General features: G+C 44.7%; 1 protein-coding gene across 1 annotated transcript; it reads left to right on the top strand.

Annotated features, from left to right (window-relative positions):
• Positions 1-612: 612 nt before the first annotated feature.
• On the top strand, positions 613-13,905 carry LOC307071010 (cytochrome P450 3A30-like). Its single transcript, XM_079729846.1, has 13 exons — positions 613-735; positions 1,007-1,100; positions 1,255-1,307; positions 1,501-1,600; positions 11,192-11,305; positions 11,543-11,634; positions 11,736-11,884; positions 12,070-12,197; positions 12,301-12,382; positions 12,473-12,633; positions 12,863-13,089; positions 13,224-13,386; positions 13,775-13,905. The coding sequence occupies exons 1-13, from the start codon at positions 665-667 to the stop codon at positions 13,856-13,858; spliced, it is 1,518 nt and encodes a 505-aa protein (XP_079585972.1). The 5' UTR covers positions 613-664; the 3' UTR covers positions 13,859-13,905.
• The last annotated feature ends 696 nt before the right edge of the window (positions 13,906-14,601 follow it).

Below are 14,601 nucleotides of genomic sequence, written 5' to 3'. Positions count from 1 at the left end.
CGTTAGGATTTAAAAGTACAATTTGCTATTCATTTATTTATTTTTCAAATTCTATCTTCTAGCTGCTTATTTTCAGCTACAGTGATCTTATTAGGTATATCACAGTGTATCTGTTGATACCTATTGTTCTTGTAGGGTTTGGGTATTATTATTCCGAATTTGTCGCGTCTATCTCAGGGGCGGACATAAGAAGGTCTCTAAAACGTTTGGTACAGACATTCCCGTAGGGGGCGCTACCATTCCTAGTCAAACAACTAAACTTAATCTTAGGGTAAATGCCTTATTTTGCATTCTGATTTCTGATGCAATAGATGAAACACTACACATGCCACACTGCTTTTCAATTAATGTATGCAATCAAGTGAATTGAAATTGGCATAAATTACCTACTGTCAAAATATAATTTGCATATATTTTTTTAATACACTTCATTTACAGTTTATGCCATATGACATGTCTATCATGTAATGTGCACAGTCCTTTCTAGTCAACTATTAACCTGAGCCAGAGACCCATTTCGCCATCCGTAACCTCTCGCACAGACGCACGCTCCTGCCTGTGTCAACTGCGGAGCAGGCCCCAAGCTTCCCATTCCCAGAGTGGACTTCTTAAGGCTTGTACCCATAGAGTGAAGAGACAAGCCGGGGAAGAGAGGAAGAAGAAAATGGGCTATCTCCCCTATCTCTCTACGGAGACGTGGACCCTGTTGGTTGCCGTAATCACACTGATCGTTGTGTAAGGAACTTCCTTTATTTATGTCTGTTTTATGTTACTCAAGAATGTGTGTTTGTCTAATTTTATCCAACGCTGTAATAGAGTGATGCAAACGTGCAGGTCCACAAAAAGCTATTTCACATCCTCATGATCTGTTATATTAAAGTAGATGATTATTGTTTTTAGATGTGGATACAACTTTTTCAAATGATAATGCCAAAATTATATAGTGGAGCTTTTGGAACAATGAACAGTTTTTCACAATATCATGTCATCAACTGTTTATGCACAGGTATGCCTACTGGCCCTATGGCGTCTTTAGAAGGATTGGTGTCCCTGGTCCCAAACCAATTCCATTCTTCGGAACCATGCTAGCATACAAAAGAGTAAGGACAGGAGAAACACAAATCGAACCAAATCAATTTTCATGTTATTACGATTGCCCGGGCCTAACTCTGAGTGGCTGTTTATAATCCGGTTACAATGTCACCCTTAAATTATGCTGTGTTTGTTGTTCAACTGCATTATTCTTATTCCTAGGGCTTTACCACATTTGACATGGAGTGCTTCAATAAGTATGGAAAAACATGGGGGTGAGTAGGCCTCAGGGTTTTACCTTTGTTTCCGAACTACTGTACAGTTTTGATATCATCCCACCTGTTAGCCTGTATGCAATGACACATGCATCAAATGAGTGTATGAATACATCTGTTTACATAACAATCTATGTAATCGATTTTTTTTGTCATAGATGATATAAAAGTATGTGTTGTTGTTGATACTTAGCATCTACGACGGAAGACAGCCGGTGCTGTGCACCACAGATGTCTCCCTCATAAAGACCGTTCTCATCAAGGAGTGCTACTCTCTGTTCACCAACCGCAGGGTAAGGACTAACCAACCAATCCCCACGTTTCCCTGGAGCTGGCTTTGACCCACTTGATTTGCACTGTATTAATATTGCAATACATTAATAATATCACTTGACTGTCAGGGCCGGCCCTGTACACCTGGGGGCCCTAAGCAGGATCATTTTGGGGCCCTGCTTTGCGGTTGAAAGAGTAGTTTTGCCATAGGGAACATGCAACTGTATGCATTCATAACCCTTACGGTTTTTATCTGTACCTCTTTGAACATGATTTGCCGCAATTATCTTACTACTTATTAAGTATACTCACTGAAGCAGTCAAAGTAAAGCTTACACACTTACCACATTTCTACTTTTACTTTACCGGCTCAATGTTGTAAATGTAGAAAATGTTCTGAAGCTGTTTGTTATCCAAGTGTAGCCCAGGCTTCATAAGCTGTGAAAAAGTTAAAAGAAGAAAGAGTACAAGTCCGCTATTATTTTGTATGAATGTGTGAGAGAGCGATAGCTGGCATTTATGGGGTTAACTGCGTCGGACAGAGCAGAGAGACGTGCGTCATGACGTCACGGTGAAGCGGCATTGCAAGTGCGCATAACTGCTTGATAAGTAGTGGGAAAGGAGAGAACGCACCGTTCGGTTGCACGATTGAAAAATATCTAGAAGTAGTTGGAAAACACCGTGAGCTGACTCAACAGTCCACAGTTGATGTTGCCCGCTCGGCGGTCAGGTTTTTGTGAACGATTTGAATTGGTGGTAGTCAACGATAGATAGAAGACCAGCACTGGATAGCCACCAGGCGGCTTCCAGACATCCGCTGGAGATAACCAGATGGCGAGCCGGAACCAAGGAACAGAGTCAACTGACCTACCTCCCAAACCTGCGGTGTGGTAGGAAACACAAAGATCAAAGGGCCCCAACGACATAAACTGAGCTCATATCAAGGAAGAGAAGACCATAAAGACATTTCTTTATATTTCTATTGTATTTTGCGCGCATTTTATTATTTTCCATGTTGTTCCATGTGTTATTATTTTCCATGTTGTTCCATGTTTTATTATCTTCCATGTTGAAAAATTGTTGTTAACAATACAGTTCTGAAACTACGTTTTGTGTGAGTGTGGTCAGTGTTGATGTTCCATCCTGGGCTCCATGAGCGTTAACCTAGAATCCTGGTAACTGGTCCAACTTCGAATTGAAACCCAAACCCAAAATTACCTGTAACCTCATAAGGCAAAGAGGGGTTACAGAAAGTGGCGAGCCAGCCAGGAGCCCAGTTAGGTGACATCAATATTGCTTCATTCAAACATGGATTTTATCCAGAGGTCAAGTGTTAAAATTCCTAACGCAGTCATCATTGATGGAATAACTGAGTCAGTTCAGGTTGAAGAAGTGATTGATTTCCTTAAGAAGTATGGTGCCATTCAGCGCACTCTTTTGGTTGAGGATGAGTCTTCTGATTTACACAAAAACCTGATTGTCGAGTACGCTAGTGGCTCAGCTGTACAAGCTATGCAGTCACTTTTACCATACAGACACACACTAAAAAGTGATTCAAATGTTGTGTACAATGTTGAGGCTTTAAGTAGTGTTTACACTTCTAAGCTAGGTAGCAGTGCTACAAAAACTTACCTGACAGAGTTAAAAGAGCTAGCAAAGCTAAGCGGCAAAGACTACGAAGCAGTCTTAAGAGAGATGATGATGCATATCGGTAGTGATGTTGAAAGCATGCAATCTGCAAACGAGCCGTCGCCTCTAGTACTCAGTGAGTTTCCTGTAGAGTCCCTACAGCCCACCAGTCCTTTCTCAGGTCCCCCTCAGGGTGACAGTGGTGAAAACAGTGCTATGTCAGCACCAGTTGTTGATCAAAGAAGAGTCCTATCCCTTTCTGTGAGTGACATCAATCCACCAGAGGTTCAGAAAGTTGTGGTTGAACACATTGTGAGGAGGGGGGATGCAGGTTCTTCCTTTTCATTCCCAGTCCGACTTCGCTCATTTTCAGGGAAAATTCCCAGACCGAATAGTGAAGTGGACTATGATACTTGGCGTTCGCACATTGACCTTCTCTTGAATGATCCCAGTATGTCTCCTCTTCAAGTGTCTCGAAGGATCTTGGAGAGTTTGCTTTCACCTGCAGCAGATGTGGTAAGAGGCTTGTGCTCAAATTCATTGCCTTCAGCCTATTTGCAACTTCTAGATTCTGCTTTTGGTGCAGTTGAAGATGGAGAAGAGCTGTTTGCTCAATTCATGAGTACTCTCCAGGATCCAGGCGAGAAGCCATCAGCTTACCTACAGCGGTTGCAGCTCACGCTCAACCAGGCTGTTAAGAGAGGGGGGATCGTACCAGGGGAAGTAGGTAAACACCTCCTCAAACAGTTTTGTAGAGGATGCTGGGACACTGCTCTGCTCTCTAGTTTACAACTTGAGCAGAAGAAAAATCTTCCACCTCCGTTCTCAGAGCTTTTGCTAATGCTACGTACTGAGGAGGACAGACAGGCAGTAAAAGCTAGTCGCATGAGGAAGCATGTAGGTTCCACAAGGCAGAGAGTTCAGCTCCAGTCACAAAGTAGCTGTATTGTTGAGCCAACAGAGAACCCAGACACCCAGCCCAGTGCTATTGATGATCTTAGGAAGCAGGTAGCTAGCATTCAAAGTCAGCTAACCACCTTAATGGCTCAGAGGACGCCTGGGGGGTTTAGTGATAGAGGAGCTGCGGGAAAAACACAAAGCAGATTGTCAACATCACACAGTACAAAACCAGACATGACGAAACAACCAAGAAAGAACTACACAAACAAACCCAGACCTTGGTATTGTTTTAGTTGTGGGGAGGATGGACACGTATCAACATTTTGCACCAATGACTCAAACCCGACTTTAGTGACTGAAAAGAGAAAAAAATTAGAGGAAAGACAGCACAAGTGGGAACAACAGAACTGCCCTGACTTACCTTTAAACTAGATTCAGTCTCTGTCGTGGGGCAGACAGGGGCTGAAGAGAAGCAACCACGCTCCTCAAAGAAATACAAGGTTCAAAAGTGTACAATTTCAGAACACTCTAAAAGAAACCACTCCTTTAAGCTTCCTTCTGGGTTGGTAGGTACCAGAAGTACAGCTCAAGTGACCATCAACGGTAAACAAGTTAACTGTCTACTTGATACAGGTTCACAGGTCACCACCGTTCCTCATTCATTTTATGAACAGCACCTAGCCGAACAAGAAATCAAACCCTTGCACGATCTCCTAGAGGTAGAGGGAGCAAACGGACAATCCGTGCCCTACCAAGGTTACATTGAAATGACAGTTGTCTTTCCACAGGCGTTGCTTGGTGTTTCGATCGAGGTACCTACCCTTGCTTTGGTTGTGCCTGATGTCAGGGCCACCTCACAGTCTCTTGTGCTTATAGGTACCAACACCATGGATGTCTTGTATGACACATTTTCGGAAGGTGATTCAACCAACTATCAGCCAGCCCATTATGGCTACCAAGCTGTGATCAAGGTCCTTGAACTCAGACGCAGACAGGCTAGCAATAGCCATGGCATGGTGAAGCTACAAGAAAAGAAACCAGAGGTCGTTCCGGCTGGAAAGACCGTTGTCATCGAAGGTTTCACTGTAGCTAACGACTTCCAGAATGAGAAGACTGTTGTTGTTGAGCATTCATCTTCATCTACTTTGCCTGGCGGGTTAATAGTGAAGTCTTGCTTGGTTGACTTTCCCAACCAGCGACCCTTCAAGCTTCCAGTCATCGTTAGTAATGTATCTGAACATGATGTTATCATCCCTGCAGGGTGTAAACTTGCAGACATCGGTACTTACCAGAGCGTCTTGTCCCAACAGCAAGTGAATCAACCAGCCGATGCTGAGTCATCTCAGAAGTCAAACTTGCACTTCAACTTTGGGGATTCGCCTATCCCAACCGATTGGAAAGAGCGCATTGTCGAGAAACTTCATAACATGCCAGAAGTGTTTGCGCAACACGACTTGGATTTTGGGCGAACAGATAAAGTGGCACATCACATTAAGCTTTCGGATGAGACTCCTTTCAAGCAGCGGCCTCGGCCAATACATCCAGCTGATGTTGAAGCTGTTCGCAAGCATATCCAAGAGCTCTTACAAACTGGGGTAATTAGGGAATCTGAGTCACCTTTTTCGTCCCCAATTGTGGTTGTCAAGAAAAAGAACGGTACTGTCAGACTCTGCATTGACTACCGCAAGCTGAACCTGCAGACAATAAAGGATGCATACGCACTTCCCAAGCTTGAAGACACCTTCTCTGCACTTTCAGGTTCTCAGTGGTTTTCGGTCCTCGATTTGAAGTCTGGTTATTACCAGATTGAAGTTGAAGAGAAAGACAAATCCAAGACAGCATTTGTATGCCCGCTTGGGTTTTGGGAATTCAACAGGATGCCTCAGGGTGTGACAAACGCACCAAGTACCTTTCAAAGGTTAATGGAGAAATGCATGGGCGATATGCATTTGCAGGAAGTCTTGGTTTTCCTAGACGATCTGATCATTTTCTCAAAAACCTTGGAGGAGCATGAAGCCCGACTTATGAAAGTTCTTGGTCGTTTGAAGGAGTTTGGTCTAAAACTCTCACCTGAGAAGTGTTCTTTCTTTCAGACATCTGTCCGATATCTCGGACATGTCGTCTCCAGGAACGGGGTTGAAACTGACCCAGAGAAGATTGCTTCTCTTAAAACTTGGCCAGTCCCCCGAAACCTGCGAGAATTGAGGTCATTCTTGGGTTTTGCAGGGTACTACAGGAGGTTTGTGAAGGGTTACTCTGACATCGTGAAGTCCTTGCACGGCCTGACCTCCGGGTACCCACCTCCACGTAAGAAATCCAACTTGAAACCATCAACTGATCAGACTTACCATGACCCAAAGGCACCCTTTGGTGGTCGTTGGACACCTGCTTGTCAGCAGGCATTTAAGCAGGTCATTGAAGCGCTTACCACCGCTCCGGTATTGGGCTTCGCCGATCCTCAAAAGCCGTATGTACTACATACCGATGCCAGCACCAGCGGCCTTGGTGCTGTTCTTTATCAAGAACAAGAAGGTCAGCTCCGGGTCATAGCTTATGCGAGCAGGGGGCTATCGCGGAGTGAGAGCCGGTACCCAGCCCATAAGCTGGAATTCTTGGCACTTAAGTGGTCAGTCGCTGAAAAATTCTGTGACTATCTTTATGGAAATCACTTCACTGTAGTTACTGACAATAACCCATTAACGTATATCTTGACCACTGCAAAACTCGACGCAACGAGTTATAGATGGCTTGCAACCTTGTCTACCTTTTCATTCAAGCTTGTGTACAGACCGGGAAAACAAAACTCAGATGCCGACGGACTGTCGCGCAGACCTCATGGCGAACTGTCAGACGATCCCAAGTCGCAGAAGGAGAGGGAGCGGATCTGTCAGTTCACACGCGATCATCTCTCTGACCCGGACAGTATCGATGCTGTCGACCAAGCTGTTGTTCAAGCCATTTGTGAGAGGCAATTTGTCTACAGTGACAATCTTTATGTTCATGGTGGTGCTACTTTGGTCGAAACTCTTACCACCTCCACAAGAGCTGTACCTGACAGCTATGGGAAAGAGGACCAGCTTGGAGGATTGCCTTTCATCCCTCACTTAACTGAAGTTGAGTTAGCGAGTAAGCAAAGGGCTGATCAGTGTTTGAAGCATGTTATTTACCAACTTGAGTGCGGGGAGAAGCCTCCTCCCACTCTACGGAACGAACTCCCAGAACTTCCACTCTTATTGAGAGAGCTACAGCGTCTTGAGCTCCTCAATAATGTTCTTTACCGAAGACGACAAGTCGGCGCCCAGACTTCTTATCAGCTGGTCTTGCCAGCTGAGCTCCGTGACATGGTCTTGGTGAGCTTACATGATCACATGGGACACATGGGTGCTGATCGTACCTTAGATCTTGCCAGAACAAGGTTCTTTTGGCCAAAGATGGCTTTAGATGTTGAAAAGAAGGTGAAAACATGTGGCAGATGTGTGCGCCGAAAGGCATTGCCAGAGAGAGCGGCACCGTTGGTCAATATCAACACCACGAGACCTCTTGAGTTACTTTGCATGGATTTCCTTTCTTTGGAACCCGACATTGGTGGAACAAAAGACATCCTTGTCATCACAGATCACTTTACGAAGTTCGCGGTTGCCATACCAACGCCCAACCAAAAGGCCCGAACTGTGGCGAAGTGTCTGTGGGACAATTTCATTGTACATTACGGGTTCCCGGAAAGACTCCACAGTGATCAGGGACCTGATTTCGAGTCCCACATGATCAAGGAACTTTGCCGAGTAGCTGGCATACATAAGGTGAGGACAACTCCGTACCACCCCCGGGGGAACCCTGTTGAGCGGTTCAATCGCACCTTATTGAACATGCTAGGTACCCTGGGGAATCAAGAGAAGTTTCGGTGGCGTGAGTTTGTAAAACCGCTAGTTCACGCGTACAATTGTACGAGGAACGAGGTGACGGGGTTCACGCCATACGAACTCATGTTCGGCCGCCAGCCTCGCTTACCAGTCGATCTCGCTTTTGGTTTGCCTGTGCAGGGTGGTCAGCACACGTCACACTCTCAGTATGTTCAGACTCTCAAGTCTCGTCTTCAGGAAAGCTACAAAATGGCAACAACAAATGCTGCAAAAACAGCAAGTCGAAACAAAACAAGATATGACAAGCGTGTAACGGCTTCGGACTTGGATGTTGGAGACCGAGTTCTCATCAGAAATGTCCGCTTACGGGGAAAGCACAAAATTTCTGATAAATGGGAAGCAACTGTCCATGTTGTGGTAAGCAGAGCTGGAACACTCCCAGTGTACACAGTGAAGCCTGAGAACCGTGAAGGTCCTTTAAGGACATTACATAGGGACTTACTACTTCCGTGTGGCTACTTACCAACGGAGGACAGCCATCCTGTCCCACAGTCCGGGAAGCGTAGGCCGTCGACTCGTGCAAATCCTTCCCCAGATGAAACAATCCCCTCGGATGAGGAGGAAGATGAGATCATTCCTATCTACTGGTTCAGGGATCCTTCAAGTGTTCAGGTCCCAACTTTTCAGAACACAGCTCAGTTGAATCCAGGAATATCCCCTGAGCAAGATGCACAATGTCAGATACTTCCACTTGATCATCTTGTTGAGAGTACTCCAAGTGTTCAGCGTGTTGATTATTTACCTGAGATTGACAAACAACCTTTTAGGCTTGACTGTACTACAGACGCCTCTCTGGTACTTGACCAGGCTGATAGTCAGCCAAGTGACATTGCACATTCGACTACTGACATAGCCGCAACGGCTGAATCAATGGGTTTTACTGAAAATGACTGTACTAACACGCAATGCGACAAATCTCCAGACGTTCCGTGTGACACTGGTGACAATCAGACAGTAGGTACATGTACATCTGATACACAAGAGCAAGAACAGGTTAGTTCTGGTCGACATTCAACTCGGACTAAGAGCCAACCTAACCGACTCACATACACAGAACTAGGTAGCCCGTTGTTAGCTATGATTCAGTCATTTCTTCGTGGCTTATCAACAGTTGTTGACACTACTTTGAATGAGAACTTTGTAGGCTCCTCTTCCTCAACTTCCCAGGTAGTAACTACGCAACCCTTGCCATGTCCCGGGACGGGCATGAGCTCAGGGGGGGAGAGTGTAGCCCAGGCTTCATAAGCTGTGAAAAAGTTAAAAGAAGAAAGAGTACAAGTCCGCTATTATTTTGTATGAATGTGTGAGAGAGCGATAGCTGGCATTTATGGGGTTAACTGCGTCGGACAGAGCAGAGAGACGTGCGTCATGACGTCACGGTGAAGCGGCATTGCAAGTGCGCATAACTGCTTGATAAGTAGTGGGAAAGGAGAGAACGCACCGTTCGGTTGCACGATTGAAAAATATCTAGAAGTAGTTGGAAAACACCGTGAGCTGACTCAACAGTCCACAGTTGATGTTGCCCGCTCGGCGGTCAGGTTTTTGTGAACGATTTGAATTGGTGGTAGTCAACGATAGATAGAAGACCAGCACTGGATAGCCACCAGGCGGCTTCCAGACATCCGCTGGAGATAACCAGATGGCGAGCCGGAACCAAGGAACAGAGTCAACTGACCTACCTCCCAAACCTGCGGTGTGGTAGGAAACACAAAGATCAAAGGGCCCCAACGACATAAACTGAGCTCATATCAAGGAAGAGAAGACCATAAAGACATTTCTTTATATTTCTATTGTATTTTGCGCGCATTTTATTATTTTCCATGTTGTTCCATGTGTTATTATTTTCCATGTTGTTCCATGTTTTATTATCTTCCATGTTGAAAAATTGTTGTTAACAATACAGTTCTGAAACTACGTTTTGTGTGAGTGTGGTCAGTGTTGATGTTCCATCCTGGGCTCCATGAGCGTTAACCTAGAATCCTGGTAACTGGTCCAACTTCGAATTGAAACCCAAACCCAAAATTACCTGTAACCTCATAAGGCAAAGAGGGGTTACACAAGCATCACACATTGTTTAATTGCAACGTAGTATAGTAGAGCTAGAAGTGGGTGAAAAAACTGCTAAGCAAAGTAAAGGTAAAACAGTTAATATGTGTCTTCAGTGATGTTTAGTACAGTAATGTAAATTAACAGGACAACGCTCCGCTCGCTATGGGAACGGGGGGGCGCAAAACTCAATCTCACCTAGGGCTACCAAAGGGCTAGAACCGGCCCTGGGGGAGAGAGCGGGAGAGAGGCGATGTCGGACAAAGGTAGCGAGCTTTGTTTAGCTTCGTCATGTACCGTATCATCATCATTGCGGTTCCCAGTTTGGGATCAGTCAAACCAGCGCCTGCGCTGAATCAAACATCATGCTCCTTGCTTGTTGCCCTCTCCGCCTCACCGAGCATTACATTAACAACATATGTAGGGTTGCCAGGTCAGTCAGAATCACTTCATTTTAAGTTATCATGATCAGACCTCTATACAGTCTATGGGACAGACGGACACGGAAAAATATTCTTAATTCCACCTTTGTTTTCTTAAACTAATATGAGCTATATGTTTATAATGTTTCCTTTCTTGTTAAGTAAATTGCTTTGTGTATTAAAATAAAAAATAAATAATAATATATATTTTAAAAAGTATATATATATATATATATATATATATATATAGTGCTCTTGGGGGCCCCCTGATGGTCAGGGGCCCTAAGCCGCCGCTTAGTTTATGCATAGGGAGGGCCGGCCCTGTTGTATATGTATACCCTGTATCTAATCCATCTGATTATTTAGTATCTTATTGTTCATATTTATCGTGTTGTCAATCTATGCTGCTCTTATCCATTATACCCATCTTATGCTGCTCATACTTCACTAGGGAACTTCAATTTTGCTGCTGTATTGCACTACATGACAAATCAAATTCAAACTGCACCTTAATTGTTTTTTGCACTTCTATTTAGATCTCCAAATGCATTTCGTTGTCACAATCAAAGTCACATCAATCACATTGGAGCGAGTACAAAAATAATCAGGAAGTGTTAACAGACCAAGTAAAAAGAAAAGGTAGGGAAGTGCTGGAGAGAAGATATCCTCTTCCTTAACACTGTGTGTCCTGCAGAACTTCCGTGTGAACGGGCCTCTCTACGACTCAGTGTTTAACGCAGAGGACAACCAGTGGCGGAGGATCCGGACTGTCCTCTCTCCCTCCTTCACCTCTGGGAGACTGAAGGAGGTGAGTGCCTCTCCTGGACAAACCGGCCGGTCCGGTTCTCTCAGGCCTTGGATTTAACAGTCATTCAACATGTGCAGTGTTATTACTCAACAGTGATCAAAATAACAAGGGAACAGGAGCAGGGGCAGGAAGGCAAAACAAAGCAGAAGGAGCTCATTCCTCCTTTGTAACCGCACAATTTCCCTGAATCCGCGTGTCTCTGTTTCAACATGTGTGATCTGCTGACTGTGTGCCTAGATGTTCATCCTCATGAAGCAACACTCGGCAAACCTGGTCAGGAGCATTTCAAAAAGGGTGGACAACAATGAAGATGTGCTAGAGCTGAAGGAGTAAGAAACTCATCCAACTAACTCACGATAAAATAAAGCAATATACACAGGCTTTTTGTTTAGTGTGTGTGTGTGTGTGTGTGTGTGTGTGTGTGTCACAGATTCTTTGGACCCTACAGTATGGATGTAGTGACCAGCACATCCTTAAGTGTGGACATAGACTCACTCAACAACCCTTCAGACCCCTTTGTCACCCACATCAAAAAGATGCTGAAGTTTGACCTTTTCCAACCAATCTTCCTTCTTGTTGGTAAAATATTTCAGTGAATGGGGTTACATAATGGATCCAATAAGCAGTTTAAAACCAGAAAAGGTAGCGGGGAAGAGAGGAGGGTGTCATTGAGCTAGCCCCAAGATAGATACCTAAACCCGACCAGCTTGTTAATGAAATGTATCTGTTGACTTGCTCAATGGACCGTTCGTCTGTACCCCCAGCTTTCTTCCCCTTCTTGGGGCCCATTATTGAGAAGATGGAGTTCTCCTTCATCCCAACATATGTCACTGACTTCTTCTATGCCTCACTGCAGAAGATCAAAGCCAACCGCAAGGCTAGCCAAAACAAGGTATGAATATATGTGTGTGTGTTTGTGTATTATTCAGGCCTCTGCATTTCTTCGTGCCGAGTCATGATGTCATGTCTCCTATGACAAATGCCTTTGATCGCAGAGTGGTCGAGTGGATTTCCTCCAGTTCATGATAGACTCACAGAAGAAAGACGAAGAATCCAATGGAAATGAGCCCATGAAAGGTGTGTGCATTCACACACACACCTAAACAAATAGATATATAAATACGCATACACACTCACTCTAAAGATGTTCAACTTCTGTAACTGCAGGTCTGACAGACCATGAGGTGCTCTCCCAGGCCATGATATTCCTCTTTGCCGGCTATGAGACCACTAGCAGTTCTCTGGGTTTCTTGGCGTACAACCTTGCCTTGAACCCGGAGGTTATGACCAAGCTGCAGCAGGAGATAGACTCCACCTTCCCTAACAAGGTATGGAGGGAGAAGACAGGAAAGTCCCAAGAGAAGTTAGGATGGGAATACATCTTAATTATTATTTAATAGGTATCAACATATGTCCACACACACACACACACACACACGATTATGGGGGGAAGGAATATAGGAGGAATATATTTCTTATATATATTGTTATATATATGTGAAAGAAAGAGTGGGTTATTTTGCTCATTACTGTGTGTGTGTGTGTGTTCGTCTACAGGGTGCTGTGGACTACCAGGCTCTAAACCAAATGGAATACCTTGACAGCGTTATCAACGAGTCTCTCAGACTATACCCCATTGCCTTGCGTCTCGAGCGTGTTGCCAAGGCAACCGTAGAGATCAATGGTTTGGTCATTCCTAAAGGAACTGTTTTCATGGTACCCTTGTGGGTCATGCACCGGGACCCTGACTTGTGGCCGAACCCTGAGGAGTTCAAACCAGAAAGGTCACGACCTCAAGCTTTGTCATTATGTGTGTGTTCTGGCCAAAAAAGTGTGATTTCTGACCCTATCTGTGTGTGTGTGTGTGTGTGTGTGTGTGTGTGTGTGTGTGTGTGTGTGTGTTTTGCACACCGTTCAGGTTCAGCAAGGAGAACAAGGAAACGATTGACCCGTACACATACATGCCCTTTGGGGCTGGCCCCAGGAACTGTATCGGTATGCGTTTTGCTCTGGTGATGATGAAACTAGCCATGGTGGAGATCCTGCAGAAGTTCAGCTTCGCTGTGTGCGACCAAACAGAGGTGAGGTCACACACTTGCATTTGTAACTGACCCTGTAGTAGAGGGCTTCACAGGTCTATGAAAACCAGAGGATCTGATCCAGAACCCGTAGGGGTTAGGGTCCTCTTTTGATTATGGTCAATTGTGCCTGGGTTAAGTCAAATTCTGTTACCGTGAACCCGGGTCTGTTTATCAATATGTGTAGAACTGGAGTGGATCCAGGAACCCCTAACCATTAGGATCAGATGACAAGAGCGCAAAATAAGGGGAAAAAAACTTTGAGCATCCAATCTATCCCAGAAAGAGTTTCCCGGTTCAGTTAGGTCATGTTGGACCCTTGAAGACTTCTACACTGTAGCAAGCTAGCGACTGTCCTGTTGTCATAACTCTGATCATCTCGTCTCCTCAGATCCCTCTTGAAATGGACGTCCAGGGCCTGCTGATGCCCAAACGGCCGCTTCAAATTCAGCTCGTGCCCCGTTCTGACCACTGAAGAAGGCAGTGACAAACTACCAGCCACTGACAAATGAAGCATACATGCACTTTTCTTGTGTGTATGTTTTTTTTTATAACAAACCATCCATCAAATTGTATGCACTTATTAAAACACACAAAGTGGATGTCTGTACGCTGTATTTGAATGTACTTTGCTATAGGGAATGACATTCTGTCTCTAAACCTGTTGAGTTTACCAAATCCAACACATTGTCCCACAAAACCCAGACCAAGAAAATCAGAATAATTGTTAATATTATTTTGATATCAACTTTGGGAAGTATTTGGTCATAACATATGTAGGCGGTGTACCACATAGTTCTACAATTCAATGTTTAAATTCAAAATCACACATTACCAGGTCCATATAATCAGGGAGAAACGCTAAGAATGTTTACGATTGATTGCCCTATCCTTCTTCCATTTCTTTCGATCCATTCCCGAGTTTTCGACCAGCCTTAATTTGGTAGACTGGGTATCCCCAGCCCGTTCTGCAGGCGATTTGAATTTGCCCTGCAGAAGGGTCTGGGGCATGGACCAATAAAGAAACCTGGAGCGCCCGCGAGCGCCCTCGCATGGACAGAGATATGTTACCGCAACCAGTTCAGAAACAGGAAGTTACCAGCGAGCGCCAATTCTCTTCCTATTAGACATTCTCTGACGTAACACATTGAGACCAACTGGAAATATACAAAGCAGGAAAGGAAATGCAACTTGAACTGTGATTCTGAAAAAAGTATA

This window comes from Pollachius pollachius (assembly GCF_949987615.1).
Source record: "Pollachius pollachius genome assembly, chromosome: 2".
NCBI classification, from domain to species: domain Eukaryota; kingdom Metazoa; phylum Chordata; class Actinopteri; order Gadiformes; family Gadidae; genus Pollachius; species Pollachius pollachius.
The sequence above is the reverse complement of the archived record's forward strand: the minus strand, read 5'-3'. Positions and strand labels throughout refer to the sequence as shown.

Coding starts and splice junctions, on each gene's coding strand:
- LOC307071010 (XM_079729846.1), top strand. CDS start 665: ATGGGCTATCTCCCCTATCTCTCTACGGAGACGTGGACCCTGTTGGTT. Junction 736..1,006: donor GTAATCACACTGATCGTTGT/GTAAGGAACTTC, acceptor GTTTATGCACAG/GTATGCCTACTGGCCCTATG. Junction 12,383..12,472: donor TGGAAATGAGCCCATGAAAG/GTGTGTGCATTC, acceptor CTGTAACTGCAG/GTCTGACAGACCATGAGGTG.